General features: G+C 40.5%; 1 protein-coding gene across 1 annotated transcript; it reads left to right on the top strand.

The window, feature by feature from the left end:
- Positions 1–222: 222 nt before the first annotated feature.
- Positions 223–5939, top strand: LOC109808376 (ABC transporter B family member 11). Its single transcript, XM_020371363.3, has 13 exons — positions 223–377; positions 557–890; positions 984–1038; positions 1133–1308; positions 1421–1642; positions 1730–1968; positions 2057–2582; positions 2767–3040; positions 3138–4018; positions 4239–4505; positions 4659–4925; positions 5021–5311; positions 5408–5939. Exons 2-13 carry the CDS (start codon positions 621–623, stop codon positions 5759–5761), a joined length of 3822 nt encoding a protein of 1273 aa, XP_020226952.1. The 5' UTR covers positions 223–377; positions 557–620; the 3' UTR covers positions 5762–5939.
- The last annotated feature ends 13666 nt before the right edge of the window (positions 5940–19605 follow it).

Genomic DNA, 19605 nt, shown 5'->3' with positions numbered 1-19605 from the left:
ATGATGATAGTCATCAATTTTTTAAATTGCTTAATCATAATTCCAAAACAACATAAATAACTAATTGGGACTTCTAACAATGTACCAAAAAAAATTGAGACTTTTAGCATAGTCAGAAGAAAAATTGGACTAGGATTACTGAATTAGCTTGCTGGCAAAGAAATTTCAAGATCCAAACTTCCAACTTATTTTGACCAATGCTTTATAGTATGAACTCATTCAACTATTTATATAAGGTTCCATGAACATTTGTTGGCAACTGGGTTCAACTTCCCAACCTAACATCTTGTTTTTTAGTTCTTTCCTGTGTTGCTTTCTACGGCTAGTTTCCCATCTTCTGTGAAGGCACAAATTGCTTCAGCTTTTTGTTGTAAAAGGTTCATTTTTTTTTTAACTTGTTGCCATTACTTTCTTCACAAACTCAATGTACACATGACAAAACAAACCACGAAACACAAAGAAAAATGATTATTAGATTTCATGATGAAGTTACTGTTTGAAGAGCACCATGTTGTTATGTGATGTTACTAACTTTGAATTAGTGCATTTCATGCAGCTTTTTTCGGTTTTCAGTCATTGGTAGAGGGGACTGTAATCAAAAGGAGTTTTTCAACATTGAAATGGAAGGGGATATCAGTGTGAACGGAGATCCTAACAACAATCAAGACTCAAAGAAGAGCGAGACCAAAGATGAACCCTCCCAAACAGTACCCTTGTACAAGCTTTTCTCATTTGCTGATCCTTTGGATCACTTGTTGATGTTTGTAGGGACTGTTGGTGCTATTGGGAACGGAATCTCCATGCCCTTGATGACTTTGATATTTGGAAATATGATCAATGCATTTGGAGAATCCAGTAACACCGAAGAAGTTGTTGATGAAGTTTCCAAGGTATTTCCTCAATGACCCCTTTTAACTATTACTAGTCCATTTGTGAAATAGTACTCTTAGAAGTTGGAATTTAACATTTTGCAATGCATTCAGGTGTCTCTGAAATTCGTATACTTGGCTGTGGGTACCTTTTTTGCATCACTTTTGCGTAAGTAGCTCAATTATCTATTAGTTCTTACAATTCTAAGTAATTAGTTTGGTTCATTATGACCCTAAAAGAAACCTTGTTTGTTATGTACCAGAGTTGACAGGCTGGATGATCACTGGTGAGAGACAAGCTGCAAGAATTAGAGGCTTGTACCTTCAAACAATTTTGAGGCAAGATGTTAGCTTCTTTGATAAAGAGACTAATACTGGAGAGGTTGTTGGAAGGATGTCAGGTGATACTTTTCTTATTCAAGACGCCATGGGTGAGAAGGTACTAATAAACCACACCATACATACGTTATTCAAGATACATTTCTTTTCCTTGTAATAACAAAAAAAAAGTTTTAGGTAAACCTTTGTTTATTTTTCTTTTTTCATGCCAGGTGGGACAGTTCATTCAGTTAATAGCAACTTTCATTGGAGGTTTTGTCATAGCATTCATCAAGGGATGGCTTCTAACTGTTGTCATGATGTCTTGTATTCCACTTCTTGTCTTGTCTGGGGCAATGATGAGCCTCATTATTACAAAAGCATCATCAAAAGGACAAGCTGCTTATTCTACAGCAGCAAGTGTAGTAGAGCAGACAATTGGTTCCATACGAACTGTATGCACACTGCCAAAAACAAACTCTTCATTTTTTTCTTTTTGTTATTGTAGAATATTATAAATGATTTTTATCTCTCCATTGCAGGTTGCATCATTCACTGGGGAGAGGCTAGCAATATCTAAATACAACCAGTCCTTGATCAAGGCCTACAAGACTGGAGTGCAAGAAGCACTGGCTTCTGGTTTGGGTTTTGGTGCACTCTATTTTGTAGTTATCTGCAGTTATGGTTTGGCTGTTTGGTTTGGTGCAAAAATGATTATAGAGAAAGGATATTCAGGGGGAGAGGTTGTGACTGTAATATTTGCTGTATTGACTGGCTCCATGTAAGTTGTGTTGATTCTCTCTCCTACCCAAAAACTCAGAAGAGATTTACATATATACATGCCTTGCTAACTATATTTTCAATCCCAGGTCTCTTGGGCAGGCATCTCCAAGCTTGAGTGCTTTTGCTGCAGGACAAGCTGCAGCCTTTAAGATGTTTGAAACAATCAAAAGGAAGCCAGAAATTGATGCTTATGACACTACTGGTAGGAAGCTTGATGACATTCGCGGTGACATAGAGCTTAGGGAGGTTTGCTTTAGTTATCCTACACGGCCTGATGAACTGATATTCAATGGATTTTCTCTTTCAATACCAAGTGGCACTACTGCAGCTTTGGTAGGACAAAGTGGGAGTGGGAAGTCCACAGTTGTTAGTTTGATAGAAAGGTTTTATGATCCACAGTCTGGTGAAGTACTCATTGATGGTATCAACCTCAGAGAATTTCAACTGAAATGGATCAGACAGAAAATAGGCCTAGTCAGCCAGGAGCCAGTCCTCTTTACTTGTACCATTAAAGAGAATATTGCCTATGGCAAGGATGGGGCAACAGATGAAGAAATCAGAGCTGCAGCAGAACTAGCTAATGCTGCAAAATTTATAGATAAACTTCCTCAGGTGAGTTCTAGAATCTCATTCAAATTTAGAAACTGCATGGTGAATTCCAAATGTTCTCTTCCTTTGTCAGGATTATATTAATCTTCAAAATGTACATAAGACAAAAGAAAAAAAAATGTTTCTTCTATCTTTATTATTGAATTGTCCTTTCTCCTCAATAATTTTATATGATTTATGAACTTAGGGACTAGACACAATGGTTGGTGAGCATGGTACTCAGCTCTCTGGGGGTCAAAAGCAGAGAGTAGCAATAGCAAGAGCCATTTTGAAAGATCCAAGAGTCCTACTTCTGGATGAAGCTACAAGTGCCCTTGATGCTGAATCTGAGAGAATTGTGCAAGAGGCATTGGACAGAATAATGATAAACCGAACAACTGTCATTGTAGCCCACCGCTTAAGTACTATAAGAAACGCAGATACAATTGCTGTTATTCATCAAGGAAAAATAGTTGAAAGAGGTAAAGATATTAGTATTTTGTAACAGAAATCTATCATGAAATTGAAAACCAAATGTTTGTATACCTCATTGCATTGTTATACTTTTCAATTGATCAGGTTCACATGCTGAGCTCACCAAGGATCCTGATGGAGCCTATAGCCAACTCATCAGACTGCAAGAAATCAAGAAGTTAGAACAGAATGTAGATGGCAGAGACAAAACAGATAGTATAGGGCATTCTGGAAGACATTCAAGTCAAAGGTCTTCTTTCTTACGATCTATAAGCCAACAATCATTGGGAATTGGAAATAGTGGTCGTCATTCATTGTCAGCATCATTTGGTGTGCCCACAACAGTTGGCTTCATTGAACCTACAGGCGAAAAGCCTCAAGATTCTCCCTCAACAGATCCTTCACCACCAGAAGTGTCTCTTTATCGCCTGGCTTATCTAAACAAGCCAGAGATTCCAGTGTTATTGATGGGGACTATAGCTGCAGTGATAAGTGGAGTAATATTACCTGTTTTTGGGCTATTGCTTTCCAAAATGATTAGTATTTTCTATGAGCCACATCATGAACTTCGAAAAGATTCAAAAGTTTGGGCAGTAGTATTTGTTGGGCTTGGTGTGTTATCATTCCTGGTTTACCCAGCTAGATTCTACTTTTTTGGTGTTGCTGGTGGTAAGTTGATCAAAAGGATCCGGGAAATGTGTTTTGAGAAAGTAGTTCACATGGAAGTAAGTTGGTTCGATGAATCTGACCATTCAAGTGGAGCAATTGGAGCAAGGCTCTCTACTGATGCAGCTTCTGTTCGAGCTTTGGTTGGGGATGCACTTGGTTTGCTGGTTCAAAATATTGCCACAGCAGTAGCTGGCTTAGTAATTGCCTTTGAATCGAGCTGGCAGCTTGCCCTAATAATCCTTGCTTTGGTGCCTCTACTAGGATTAAATGGATATGTGCAATTCAAGTTCTTGAAAGGATTTAGTGCAGATTCAAAGGTTTGTGATTGACTAATCTCTATTGAAAAACATTACTAACTACTTTTTGGTGGTAGAGTGATAAATCTGAATATAAGTAATTAGATCAATTTCTTAGAACATTTTGTGCTTAGCGTGCCTATTTTATCAATAGTGTTGCAATCAAATGTTCTGAATTCATTTTTGACTTGGCTCTATGTTATGCTATGTTATGAATACTGATATTCTATATGCTCCACAGAAATTGTATGAGGAAGCAAGTCAGGTGGCAAATGATGCTGTGGGGAGTATAAGAACGGTTGCTTCTTTCTGTGCTGAAGAGAAGGTGATGGAATTATACCAGGGAAAATGTGAAGGACCAATTAAGACAGGAATAAGGCGAGGGTTAATAAGTGGAATTAGTTTTGGGCTATCATTCTTCGTGCTGTATGCAGTTTATGCAACCAGTTTTTATGCTGGAGCTCGACTGGTCGAGGATGGCAAATCATCATTCTCAGATGTTTTCCGGGTAAGTAACAATCTTAAGTCCCAACACATGTAAATTCGATCACTTTTCTCTTTCTATTGGCACAATTCTTGACAAACTAGAATATAGTGGTCCTGTGCACAAAAGGCTTCCACCAAATTTCTTGCATTGATGATTTTGTCTGCTGGTTTGCAGGTCTTCTTTGCTCTCAGTATGGCAGCTATAGGAATCTCTCAATCTGGTTCTTTGGTCCCTGATTCAACTAAAGCAAAAAGTGCTGCGGCTTCCATATTTGCTATTATTGACCGAAAGTCACAAATAGACCCCAGTGATGACTCTGGAATGACACTGGGAGAAGAAGTCAAGGGAGAGATTGAACTTAAGCATGTCAGTTTCAAGTATCCTACCAGACCCGATGTTCAAATATTCAGAGATCTCAGCTTGACCATTCATAGTGGCAAGGTAGTTTTCTAATTTGTACTTCTGGTTCAATAGACTACTCTAAATTGTTCTTCCTAAGTACAAAACTAACATATTGATTATAATGGTAAAATCAGACAGTTGCATTGGTTGGAGAAAGTGGAAGTGGAAAATCAACGGTGATCTCATTATTACAAAGATTTTATGACCCGGACTCAGGTCACATTACACTGGATGGAAAAGAACTCCAAAGTATGCAAGTTAAATGGCTAAGACAACAAATGGGCCTGGTGAGCCAAGAGCCTGTGCTTTTTAATGACACCATCAGAGCCAATATTGCATATGGAAAAGGAGATGCAACTGAGGCAGAAATTATAGCTGCAGCAGAATTGGCAAACGCCCACAAGTTCATTAGTAGTTTGCAAAAGGTAAATTGCAGTGTTCTATTAATTCAAATACTCGATCTCTAGTCCAACTATAATATCCTCAAAATTCTGAATTAGTACAATACATCATAAATGCAGGGTTATGACACGTTAGTAGGGGAGCGAGGAGTTCAACTATCTGGAGGGCAGAAGCAAAGGGTGGCAATTGCAAGAGCTATAGTGAAGAATCCAAAAATATTACTACTGGATGAAGCCACAAGTGCACTTGATGCCGAATCTGAGAAAGTGGTTCAGGATGCACTAGACCGTGTTATGGTGGACCGAACCACAATTGTAGTGGCTCATAGGTTATCCACTATTAAGGGTGCGGATTTGATTGCAGTAGTTAAAAACGGGGTCATAGCAGAGAAGGGAAAGCATGAAACATTACTCAATAAGGGTGGTGACTATGCTTCCTTGGTAGCATTGCACACAAGTGCTTCCACATCATAGTACCTTAACAGCTTAGTGTTGGTTTTATCCGACTAAAATTTAGTTGTTCAGAATTTTTGTCCTTCTCGATGATGAATCGAGTTTAAAAGTCACACTATCTCAGATGTCTTTATTCACATGCACTATGTAATATTTTTTTCTTGAAAGTAGTAGTGTAAGAAAATGATTATTTTGTTTATTCTCTTTTTGGTTCAAGGAAATGGTTCTTATATATCATTCCCATTTATATCACTTTTTTGCACAAAGATCCATCACAAGAATGATTACTTACTATGCAGAACCCACGAACCTACGAGCTTTATGTTAAAAAATGATCTGCAAATATCAAACTCTTTTTAGAGTCGTACCAATTTCCTTCCGTTGAGAATTGATTCCTTAATTAGTTTCGGAATCTACATTTTTGGTGAATGTGGTTCTTGAAGATTGAAACATTCTGACAAATATTGATGTTGGTCCTAACCACGAAAGAAAACCACGAGAATAGATCCTATACAAGAGCAAATCAAGAAACACATAAAACGCAAAATACCCTGCACTAACGTAAAAACGCAAAAAAGTAACGGTAAAATGAGAAAAGATTTATAGTGTGTTTGGACGAAGAATTTTACAAATTCAAGGAATTTTAAATTTTTGGCATTTGAATTATTTTGATTTCAATTTCTATCATTCTTAAAATATTTTGTTTGGATGAGTCAATTCAAATTTTTTAAATTTTAAATTATTAGGTTGAATATGATAATTTGATTCCATCATAGTAAAATTAATTTTAAAAATATATTTATATGTTGAGATTTTTAAATTAAATTTTATAAAAATAAATATTAATCCATTTTTAAATATTTAATAATTTTAAAAATTAATATTAGATAATATTTAATAATTTTAAAAATTAATATAAGATAATATTTAATAATTTTAAAAATATTTTTGAATATCCAATAATTAAAAGAATGAAGAGATAAGATAAAATATATAGGTGAAATAAGAAAAATAAATATGAGGAATTTCAAATTCTCTCATTTTTGGGAGAATTTAAAATTATACTATTTTAAGGAATTTCACAAATGCTTGGATTTTAAATTCTTTGTAAATTTCTCATCCAAACAATGTATTTCACCTCAAGAATTTTGAAATTCTTCAAATAAATGAATTACCCTATATAAATTCTTCATCCAAACACACCATAAGAGTAGATTTCACTATCCCATGACACCACATCAAGTCTTTACAATCAAACAACCTTTGTTCTTATACACAATCCCATGATCTCTCTAACATTATAAGTAATTGAGATTTCGAAAAACAATTTTAGCATGGAAAAATTTTGTGAATTTTAAAAATTTTTGTAAAAATCTCATGACTGTTAAGATTTTTTTTTTATATTTTTTTTAATTTTTTTTGAATTTAAATTTTAATCAAGACTTTGAAATTCATATTTTAATGGATTTTGATAAATTTATATTATAACATTTTAAAAGATTTCATGGGTTTCGAAAACATGAATTTATAATACTACAAAATTTAATAATTTTGTTAACATAAATAATAAAGAAAAATAAAATCAATACAATTTTTCTATCCTTTGACAAATAATTGATTTTAATATTTTTTTAACTATCATTTCTTCACATATATAAAATTATAGTAGCTCTCTATATATTGACACATTCTCTTTTATGCACTTGAGTTTGGTCAATATTTTCAAAATTATGGTCTTCATCAATTGGTAGCATTAAAAATGAAGGTTTCATTCACTAATTCAATTAGAAATTCATCATAACAATATTTTTTTGCAAAAAAAGTTATGTAGTATATGCTAATGCAAATTCAACTTGTGTCTTAAATAGAAAAAAATCCTAACAAAAATTATCAAGCATGAGTTAAAAACACTAAATATCCTCTCAATCATATTTTTTTAAGGGTGTATGGCGTAAATTGAAAACTTCATTTTCATTTTGAGTTACCATGAAAGTCTTTTTTAGGGGGTTTATTAGATTAGGATTTCAAAACTTTATATTTCAATATATGTTTCAAAATTTTATATTTTAATATTAAATTTTATTAAAAATAAACAGTTAAATTTTAATAATTTAAAAAATTTAACAATAGATAATATTTAATAATATAAGTTATTTAAATATTTATTAATAAAAAAATAAATATTTATAAATTATACATCAATTGATAGATAAAAAGAAAGGATATGTGAAGAAGAAGAGATAAGTGAGAGATGAATAAAAAGATAAAGAGAAAAGAGATAAAGAAGAAAGAGAAAGAGAAGTAAGAAAGACAAGAGAGAAGGAGAGAGAAAAAAAAAAGAATATGAGATGAAGAAGAAGAATGAAACAAAAAAAGAAAAGGAGAACATGAGATTGAGAAACAAGAATGACAAGAGAGAAAGAAAGAAAAAAAATATGAACGAAGTAAGAAAAGCGAGAGAAAAGATTTAAGAGAGAGAAAGAAAGAAAGAAATAATAGAAATAAAAGGGGGAAAAAGATATATAAAATCTCAAAGATTTTGATAAAATTATTCGATGAATGAATTACATGTAAATTATACTAAAAAATCTTACAAAATCTATTATTTAAAATAATTCATTAAAATCTTTATATTTTTAAATACCAACAAACTATTTTTAAGTAAATTTTTTTAATCAAATATTACTAGATTTTAACGAGTTTCTTAAAAAATCATGATTGTCTTAATTGAATAATATTAGATTTTGATGAGCTCTTAAAAAAATTCTAATTATCTTAAATGCAATGACTTTTTTATATTAAAACAAAATCATAAAAAAGTTTATAATAAAAAAATCTTTTAATATCTATTGAAATGTTCAATATACCCTAAGTCTTACAAGATTGGGCATGCTAAAATCTAATACTGTACCTGTCTGAGGGCACACTCCTGTTCTTCCTAGTGAAAGGGGACCGAATAAGAGCTCCAACGATGTCTTCAAAAGTGGGGGGAGGCACCTGCAAAAGGTACTCCGACGCTCAAGTTAGTATATGCACGAGTATCTAGGTTAAAAATGAACAGTGACATACCTTGTTACGTGAGACCTATTTATAGCATCTGACATGGGCCTGAGCGTGATGGGCCCTATCAGATGTTTACCAAATTAGGTAATACGGTACTAATTGGTCGTTTAGGCTTTAATCATGTACTTACCTTTCTTGACTGTGATTACTTGTTATGACTCGCCTAACCCTTCGGCAAGAGGCCGAGCCGTCTAATCAATACTAGTCGGAGCGGCAAATGACCGAACCGTCCAGTCCGTACACGGCAGCCTGTATACTTCCGGTATGTTATATGTCGGCGCGGCACCTAACCGAGCCGACTCGATGAATGATGATGGTCCATATTTGCATTAACCAGACTGATGTAGGTTCTCGGCCTCATGCCGAGCCGATGTTGATGATGATGCTTGTACGTGGCTATGCATGGGTGTCTGACGAAATGGCACGTGTTGGTCAACGTGACCGATAGGGACCTTCCGGTACACAAGCCCCCTAGCCTTGAGGAGGGAAGCGACGCAAAGGGTTAATTGATCTGAATGGGGTACAACGAAAGACTCAGGAATGTGTAGGGTTATGATTAAAGTACCTCTCTGAGGCGTAGCTGGTAAGCATTGATTGCTCTGGTGCATAACTGACACATTAATTACGCGTGAGGGGTTACAACTGCTGATGGGATGTGAAGGGTTGCCATCATTATGCGTTTAACGGCGCATGCTAGGAGGTGTGGAACACGAAAAGTTGTATCCGTTGGGCTTTAGTGACGCATGCGAAGAGTTTCATATCTTTGGACCGTTGGATTTAAATGATCCAACGGTATGCACAAGGGGGTGTCGTTTCAGGTGCTTATTAAAGGCGCCTATAAATAGGTGCAAAGAGGAGGGTTTTTTCGTGCAAGTTTATTAGTTGCTCTGAGCCGAAGCTGTTTGCGAGTGTTCTCAACGATAGGTCAAGCTCAACCATCAGGTACGTAATGGCTAATTTAGACGTTGTTAACATTGACTCTTCTGGGGACGAAGGGGAATCTAGGTTAAGGGCGACGCCGAACCAGGATACGCCTTCGGCTTCGGCATCTAATGGGGACAACTCCGTGGGGTCGGCTTCTGGGTCCGGTCATTCTCAAAGTGGGAGTGGTTCTGCATCGGCTGTAGGTTCTGATGAGCAGCCGAGCCGGGGTGGAGAATCGTCAAGAACGTTCCCGTCCATATCAACTCCGGGGTACTCATGGGTGCATGGTGAGGTTGGCAGTGTATACTCTCGGTATACGAGTAAGAAATCTCTTGTGGATTTTGTATCAGCTGTGAAGTTTTTAGATTTTCCTGAAGATGAGGAACCTTCTGCCATCTTCTTTCAACCGTGCCGAGGCGACGGGGTGTCAAATCCAGACTTTGTTTATTTGGGTCAGGGGACTTCTAAGTACCCTTTTTTCTATGTTTATGATTATATGTTCCGGGATTTGAAGATATCTCTCCCGTTTGACGATTACTTCATGGGTATACTTCGGCTTCTGAATGTGGCGCCAAGTCAACTGCATCCGAACACCTGGGCCGCTATGCAAGGGTTCAGGCATTTGTGTCTGGGTCTCGGCCTTTCTCCCACTCCACATCTATTTTTACGTTTCTACACTTCTCGGCCGACAAGGAAGGCCAAGTGGCTGTCTTTGATTCGCCACAGTGACTGTCTGCTACAACCTTTTACCACTTCCTACAAAAAATTTAAAGTGGGATTTATGAAGGTGATGATTCGGCCGGAACCAGGAAAGAAATATTTTTTTGACACTGAGGGGGATCCACTGTTTCCCTTCTACTGGACCCGGAAGCCGCGCAAATATGACACGGTTTCCAAATCACGCTTGTCTCCGGAGGAGAGACGAAGTCTTGAATTTTTAGACAAGTTGCCTCGGCCTCTCCCATGCCGTCCTCTTGTCCGATTGTTTGATTCGGCTGACGTAGTCGAAGAATTAATTGGTATGGTATTTTTCCTACTTGTTTGAATTCAAGTGTTATCATTGATTTTGACTAATGATGTGCATGTATAATGGCGGGTCATGATGATTTGGATATTCGCAACTTGCTTCGAAACCACTTGGCGTCGAATACCGCGAATAGGCCTACGCCCGCCGCGCCCGTGAATCCAGCTGGTCAAGGTAGCGGGGTCGGGCCTGCGCCTCGGCCAAAGAAGACCACCCGGCCCCAACTAGAAAAAAGAAGGCCTGATTCTAGGGCCGAGGAGGAGAGTCGCCGGGCGAAACAGCGCCGAGTGGCCAGCCTCCCTGTTCCCGAAAGCTTGTCGGCACCAAGTTTCTTGGCTGGCAATGTGAACGCTCAGGATTTCCTGAGTCAAGACCTGACCTCTGAGGCAGGCCAGGGGCTGCTGAGCCGGATGAGTTCGGCGCAAAAATGGAGCTTCTTTTGTGAGTTCCAAGTGCGTGCTGTGGCCATGGCACAAAGCATTGTCATGCAGCCAAACGGTGAGGCTGATGAGCTGCGCAAACAGCTAGCTGATCAGGAAAAGTCTCTTCAAGAGACATTGGCTGCTTTGACTGACGCCCAAACGGCTAGCAGTAAGTACCATGCCGAGATGGACCGCCGCGGAAGGACCGCCGATGACTTGGCTTTAAAGGTACAGCGTCTCGAACTTGCTCTAAAGGGCGAGACTGAGAAGGTGACAGTTCTGCGCAAGGAGCTGGAAGCTGAGAAGATTGCCTTTGGAGCTTATCAGGAAAAGGCACGTGCCAAGGTTCTCAGTCAGCATCAGGCCGGTTTCGCCCAATGTGCTCGTCAAGCCTGCTACTTCGGCGATTTTCCTCCTGACTTCCACCTAGATATGTCCAAGGATTTCTTTGAGGGGAAGTTAGTGGACATGACTGCCATCCCCCCGGACCAGCAACCGGATGAGGAGGCCCCAGCACGGGTTGCCGGACCGAACGAGGAGACGGTGTGCGAGGAAGGTGCCCCGGAAGATGGTCCAGTGCAGGGGGAGGTTGAGGTGCAATCTTGAATGATGGGCTAGTAGGATTTGTTTGAATGTTTTTGTTGTATGAATGGGCCAGTAGTGCCCTCCAATGAATGTACTTTCTGAGGCCGATAGCGCCTGAATGAAATCATCTTTTAATTTTCCAATTTATCTTGTGTACTATTGAATTGATAAAATTTGTTGTCCCAGACCGAGAGGTGTCTCGGGAGGGGAGACTTGTTAAATAATTGGAAATCACATCCTTAGCCGAGAGACATCTCGGGAGGGAAGACTTGTTAAATAATTGGAAGTCACATCCTTAGCCGAGAGACATCTCGGGAGGGAAGACTTGTTAAATAATTGGAAGTCACATCCTTAGCCGAGAGACATCTCGGGAGGGAAGACTTGTTAAATAATTGGAAGTCACATCCTTAGCCGAGAGACATCTCGGGAGGGAAGACTTGTTAAATAATTGGAAGTCACATCCTTAGCCGAGAGACATCTCGGGAGGGAAGACTTGTTAAATAATTGGAAGTCACATCCTTAGCCGAGAGACATCTCGGGAGGGAAGACTTGTTAAATAATTGGAAGTCACATCCTTAGCCGAGAGACATCTCGGGAGGGAAGACTTGTTAAATAATTGGAAGTCACATCCTTAGCCGAGAGACATCTCGGGAGGGAAGACTTGTTAAATAATTTAAAGCATGATTGTAAAAATAAAGTATGATTGAATCGTGTTGTCATTGATAAATGGATGCCTCGTTAAAAACCTTGCCGGCCAAAACCTCTTTTCACTATTTTTTAAGAGGGAAAAAGACCAGTTCAAGGAAAAGAGTGCACCCTTAAAACGTTTACAAATTTGTGAAATAGACAACTAGCTATAGTAAGTCTTCAAGTGTGTAGAGTTCCATGTTCGCGGGAGAACTTTGCCGGATAGCTCTTCCAACTTATATGCTCCGTTGTCTAGAGCGTGTCGTACTCGAAACGGGCCGTCCCAATTAGCTGCCAGTTTGCCTTCAGACGGTTTGCGCCTTGCCGATCCGGTTGCTCTCCATACAAGGTCTCCTTCATGAAATATTCTTGGTTTGAGGTTAGAATTGAAGCGCCGACTCATGCGTTGCTTGCATGCTTCGGCTACTACCTGCGACTTGTCCCGCACCTCATCAAGAACATCTAGTTCAGCCCGAAGAGATGTGTCATTGAAGTCCTCCTGAAAATGTTGCCGTCTGAATGATGGTTCCCCTATTTCAACCGGTATCATTGCGTCGGCACCGTATGTTAGGCGAAAAGGGGTTTCTTTAGTAGTAGACTGCGGTGTGCACCGATATGCCCACAAAACTTCCGGCAACTCTTCAGCCCACGCTCCCTTTGCTGATCCGAGTCGTTTCTTCAATTCTGTGAGTATGACTTTGTTAGCAGCTTCGGCCTGTCCATTCGACTGAGGATGTTCAACTGATGTGAATCTGTGCCGAATGCCAAGGTTTTGCAGGAAAGAGTTGAATTTTTTATCCGTGAACTGTAAACCGTTGTCGGAGATTATGGCATATGGAATGCCGAACCGAGTAACCATGTTTTTCCAGACGAACTTCTGGACGTTGGCAGCAGAGATGCAAGCAAGTGGCTCAGCCTCTATCCACTTTGTGAAATAGTCTACTGCTACAAGGAGGAACTTAACTTGCCCCTTTGCAACCGGAAATGGTCCTAATACGTCAATTCCCCATATGGCAAACGGCCAAGGAGAGCTGATGGTGTGCAGCTCGGTGGCCGATGCATGAATGAGGTTCCCATACTTCTGACATTGAATGCATTTTTTTGCAAAATCTGCACAATCCCCCTTCAGGGTCGGCCAGAAGTAACCTGCACGCAGAACCTTGACTGCTAGCGTTCGTCCTCCGGAATGAGATCCACAAATGCCCTCGTGGATTTCTCGCATTACATAGTCAGCTTGGTGGCTATCTATACATTTGAGCATCGGGGATGAGAAACCTCGTCTGTAGAGATCCTCGGCAATCATGGAGTATCTAGCCGCGCGAGTGCGCAACTTCTTTGCTTCCACCGGGTCGGTTGGTAATTCGCTGTGAGTGATGTATTTCCGAATGGGTGTGATCCATGAGGGTGCTTCATCTATTGTCATGCATTCGGTGGTTACACTTGGGGAAGGAACCTCAAGGTGAATGGTGGTTCGCAATTGTCCCGGTTTTCGGCTACTGGCGAGTCGAGCCAACTGATCAGCTCGTTCATTATTATTGCGCAAGATATGCCGAACCTGTACTTCGCTGAAGTTGTCTTTTAGCCTTTGAAAAAGATGGTAATATTGCAGTAGGTTTGAGTCCTTGACTTGAAAATTGTCATTAACTTGCTCGGCCACAATCTTTGAATCAGTGCAGCATATAATTCTTTTTATGCCCATTTCGGTTGCCAACCGCATTCCGGCCAGCAACGCTTCGTACTCTGCTTGGTTATTAGAGGCCCGAAAACCGAACCGAAGAGACTGTTCGACTGTGATGCCCGACAGACTAGCCAGAATTATCCCTGCTCCACTACCTTGAGCATTAGAGGAGCCGTCGACGTGCATACTTTTGTTATAATTGAAATTTAGTTTAATTCCATCAACGGTCTCAAACACGGCAAGTATACCGGCCGTTCAAGTAGTAAAAATATCGTATCCACAGGGATTAGAAGGTAAAATAAGCATTTAATGACTATTCGTGACTAAAGAATGATTCCAAATTGTAGTTCGTCATGTATATGAATCGAAGAGCATGACTACTGGAATGAAAGCTATAAATAAATAATGGTTTGTGAGTGGAAAAGGGTAGAAATGGTAATGGTTTTGTGAGGTTGTGGGGTCAGATTTCACCAAACGTTACACTAATGAGTCCTTAATCTCTTGTTAAATTCATTGCTTAGTCAACCCATAAGTTTACTCAAACCTAATCCCTTAGAGAAAGAGCCTAGGTGCGGATATTGAATATCAATCCCTTGAGTACCCAATATCTACACCTGCATTACGGGCTAGGGTTATGGTTAATTTTTCATGGTTTGGGACAAGTGGAAGGTGTGGTGTTTAGGCTTAGAAAGGTATGGGTCAAGTGAAGAGTGGAGATGGCTTTTTGGCTTAGATGGTTACAAAATAGAGGAGTATGAATGCCTTGATCATATAAGTGCACAACATAAGCAAACCACCAGGGAAACTCAAGCAAAGTCTATCATGCAACTTAAGCGTAGTTCACTCATAAGTGTTTTAGGCTCAAACCTCACCCGGCTATGCATCCATAAATTATCGAACTCAGCTCAGTTCTATGATCAACATTGAAACCCGTATGCAACTAGTCATGAACTAAAGATCTAATGTGACTTGAAAATGTCTAAGGTACACACACCATAAACATCAAGCAAAATATAATCCAGAATCGACCACAAGCAAAACAAGTATCAACAAGATTAAAAACCATGCTAAGGCAGACTATTCACAAAAAGAACCAACAGAGTAATCACCAAAAGAGATAGATATAAAAATAGTTAAAATACTGAAAATAAAAGACAGAAAAATAAATTGCAAGAAACAAAGGCAAACTAAGGTGAGCTCCATCTGCTTCCATCTATGGGGTCTAGTCATCATCATCTTTAGGGGCTGCTCCACCATCAACGGCTCCGTCTGCATCAGCAGCTCCACTCCCCCAAACTTAGGAGCCTGGTCCCCAGGCCATCCAGTATATGCCTGAAAGTCCTAGTAACCAGAAGTGGTGAAAGAGTATAATCATGAAAGAACATGGTGAGCATAAAAATTAAACACAGTGATGACCATGCAGTTATAACCAAGATGAAGAACATCCTTAGACCAAAATTAAGTACAACAAACAAACACAAAGAAGCATGATTGAAAATAGATAAACATGGGGTATCAGGAGAGTGCGCGCCGGGCGCGACACAGGCGCGCCGGACTTGTTATCAGTAAAAAAATAATAGAGGTTTCAACTCTGATATCGCGCCGGGCGTGACTGATGTTGCGCTGAGCGCAATTCCAATTGTGCCCGGCGTGGTGGTTCCAGAGACCATAATTCGAGTCTTGCGCTGGGCGCGAGGTGAAGCGCGCCGGGCGCGTAACCCTGATATGGTCAGTTTTGCCTAAATTTACTTTGAGATAAGGCCTGATTTCCACCTAGATACAGAGTTACCTCTTCCTCACACTCCCAACAAGATGTACCCTATATTTACCCACTCAAGCATGATTCTAACAATCAACATCTAACACAAAACAATACATACCACAAACCAACATATAACATAAACAACGTGTACACAAAACAATCATGCATAACAAACATTAACACTAAAATCTACAACAGAATGAAAGGACAAACACATAAACAAAGTCAGATCTCTGGGTTGCCTCCCAGGAAGCGCTTGTTTACTGTCCCGAGCCTGACGGTGACCAACTTGAAGTGCTCTGATTCTCCTTCTCCTCTTGTTGCTCTTGTTCCTTTTTTGCCCCGTGTGCAATCTCATGATTGCTCAACAATGACTCAGAAGGATTGGTGAATCCAATTTGAGCAGTACCTTGCATACAAGAGAAAGCTGAAGACTAGAGTACACAAGTTAGCTTCATCAATTCATTGCTAACCAAAAATAACAAAAACAATAAAGGATTAAATCACAAATAGCTATAAATACTAAATCGCCATTCTAATCCCCGGCAACGGCGCCAAAAACTTGTTGAGATTTCCGTTGAAGTACTTTTGTTATAATTGAAATTTAGTTTAATTCCATCAACGGTCTCAAACACGGCAAGTATACCGGCCGTTCAAGTAGTAAAAATATCGTATCCACAGGGATTAGAAGGTAAAATAAGCATTTAATGACTATTCGTGACTAAAGAATGATTCCAAATTGTAGTTCGTCATGTATATGAATCGAAGAGCATGACTATTGGAATGAAAGCTATAAATAAATAATGGTTTGTGAGTGGAAAATGGCTTCAAATACGAGCTTGGGGAGTCAGATTAGGGTTTCGCGCCCGGCGCATAAGTCTTCGCGCCCGGCGCGGGGCCTTCCAGATACTCTCTGCCTTAGGACAAGCCCGGCGCAATTCACATTACGCCCGGCGCAATGGCTCCCAGAGGTGAGATACTCTGTTTTGCTCGCCTGGCGCGGATCACCTTGCGCCCGGCGCAGAACCTCTTCTCTGCTCCTTAGCTTCTTAGATTTCCAATCCTAAGAGTCTTCAACTTTCCACTCTTCCTCAATACCTGCACAAAAAATGAGGTGGATTAAGGTATTGTTAGATGAATTTGGGTTAGTTATATCTGCACACAAAATGAACCAAAAAGAGAACAATTATATTGCAATGGTTCAAAGGATGAGTGGAATTTGTTCAATAAGTCTCATCCAAAAAGAGGTAAAATTGAGACTTAACAATAGTCCACGGCTCATCTTCAAAATGTCCTGGGGGGGTAAGCTCGTTAACAAAATCTGCCAGATGCTGTGATTTGACGGGACCTCTCGGTTTGAAGGACAAATCAAACTCTGAGAGTTCGACCGACCATGCTACCATTCGGCCGGCGATCTCTGGTTTGCGTAAGATTCTGGCTACTGGGCAGTCGGTTCGGATAATGATCTTGTGGCTCTGAAAATATTGCCGAAGTCGACGAGCCGTGTAGATGAGGCCCAGGGCTACCTTTTCTATCAGCTGGTAGCGTCGTTCGGCATCCTGAAGAGTCCGACTGATAAAATATACCAGCTGTTGCTGCTCCTGATTTTCTTGTACCAGAACGGCACTGATGGAACTGCTCGAGATAGCCAAATACACAATCATATCTAGTTGACCGATTGGTTTAGACAAGATTGGAGGAGCCCCAAGGCGTGTCTTGAACTGCTGGAATGACTCCTCACACTCCTGAGTCCATTTAAATTTTTCAGTCTTTTTGAGCAAAACGAGAATAGGCTTGGCTATTTCGGCCATACATGGAAGGAATCGGGACAGGGAGGTGAGGCGGCCGGCTAATTTTTGTACATCCTTTAAAGTGCTTGGGCTCTTCATATTCAAAATGGCTTGGCACTTGTCGGGGTTTGCTTCAATGCCTCGACTGGACAGCATGAACCCTAAAAATTTGCCGCCTGAGACCCCAAATACACATTTTTCGGGGTTCAATCGCATTTGATGATGCCGAAGGGCTCTAAAAACGTCGGTCAGATCTCGAGTATGTGCCGACACGGTACTTGATTTTACCACCATGTCATCGACATACACCTCCATGCTTCGACCAATCTGGTCATGAAAAACTTTATTCATCAAACGTTGATAAGTTGCTCCGGCATTTTTCAACCCGAACGGCATGACCCGGTAGCAATAATTGGCCGATTCAGTGATGAAGGCCGTCTTGTCTTCATCTTGGGGGTGCATCCGGATTTGATTATATCCGGAGTATGCGTCTAAGAAAGACAAGAACTGGTGTCCCGACGCTCCATCAACAAGTCGGTCAATGTTTGGCAGTGGGTAGGCATCTTTTGGGCAGGCTTTATTCAGGTTAGTGTAGTCGGTACACATGCGCCACTTCCCATTCGGCTTGCGGACCATAACAACATTGGCTAACCATGTTGTATAGTGCACTTCTCGGATGAACCGAGCATCAAGTAATTTTGACACCTCCTCTTCGATAGCTGCTTTACGCTCTTCACCAGTTTTTCGACGCCGTTGAGCAATCGGTCTAGCTTCCTTACTGACGGATAGTTTGTGGCACAAGAAATTGGGGTCGATGCCAGGCATGTCGGATGGCTGCCATGCGAATAAGTCATTGTTTTCCAAGACCACTTGTTTAATGGCAAGCTGCACCTTGTGAGACAGGTTGGCGCCTAGGTAAGTGACTTGAAGATCAGATGTGCCGACTCGAAATGGTTGCTTTTCTTCCGTGGGCTCTACCCTTTCATCCTGGTTGATTCGGGGGTCGAGGTCCATAACCGATTGCTGCGAGACCGAATGCACTCTTCTCGGCTCCTTTGACTCTTCTTCCTGTATTTTTGGCAAACGTAAGCTGGTAAAGTAACATTCTCGGGCGGTTTTTTGATCGGCATGGATGGTGACTATTTGTCCGGACCGGCCTGGGAATTTCATTGCCAGATGTGGTGTGGATACAATTGCGCCGAGTCGGTTCAGTGACGGCCTACCAAGCAGGATGTTATATGATGTATTGGCATGCACCACCACATATTTAACCGGGATATCACTGTACTCATCCCCATCAAACCCGAACCGTGTTGTCAGCTTGATGTATCCCTTCGTGTGTACTCGTTCGCCAGAGAACCCAACCAGAGGTTCGTCATAGGGGAACAGCTCGGATTCCGGAATCCCCAACTGCTTGAATGTATTCCAATAAAGAATGTCGGCTGAACTGCCCTGGTCCACTAGCGTTTTACGTACAATACAGTTGTGAATCTCAACGCTAATGACCATTGGATCATCCTGGTCTGGATCAATACCTTTAAAATCATCTTTTGTGAAAGTGATAGTTGGTAGGTGGGGTCGGGATGTCTCAACCGAGTGTACATGCCGAACGGCTCGTAGATGTCTGCGTCGCGCCGATGAGGTAGAGCCTCCGCCTGCGAAACCACCAGCTATGGTATTGATTACCCGTCTAGGCTGTGTCGAGGGTTCTTCCTCTCTTCGCTCTCTCCGTTCCCTAGACCGGCTACGTTCGCGGTACGAACGTGTTTCGGCCCTCCTTTGGCTGGGTTGTTCATACTGCCTAGGACGATCAACATGCCTGGTCGAGTTGGGTTGGCCTACGAACGCTTGGAGTTGCCCCTGTTTGATTAAATCCTCGATCTTATCTCTCAAGGCTGCACACTCCTCTGTCGAATGTCCTCTGTTGCGA

Source organism: Cajanus cajan, chromosome 5 (genome assembly GCF_000230855.2).
Source record: "Cajanus cajan strain Asha chromosome 5, NIPB_CcT2T_4, whole genome shotgun sequence".
NCBI classification, from domain to species: Eukaryota; Viridiplantae; Streptophyta; class Magnoliopsida; order Fabales; family Fabaceae; genus Cajanus; species Cajanus cajan.
This window is presented reverse-complemented; position numbering and strand designations above follow the sequence as displayed.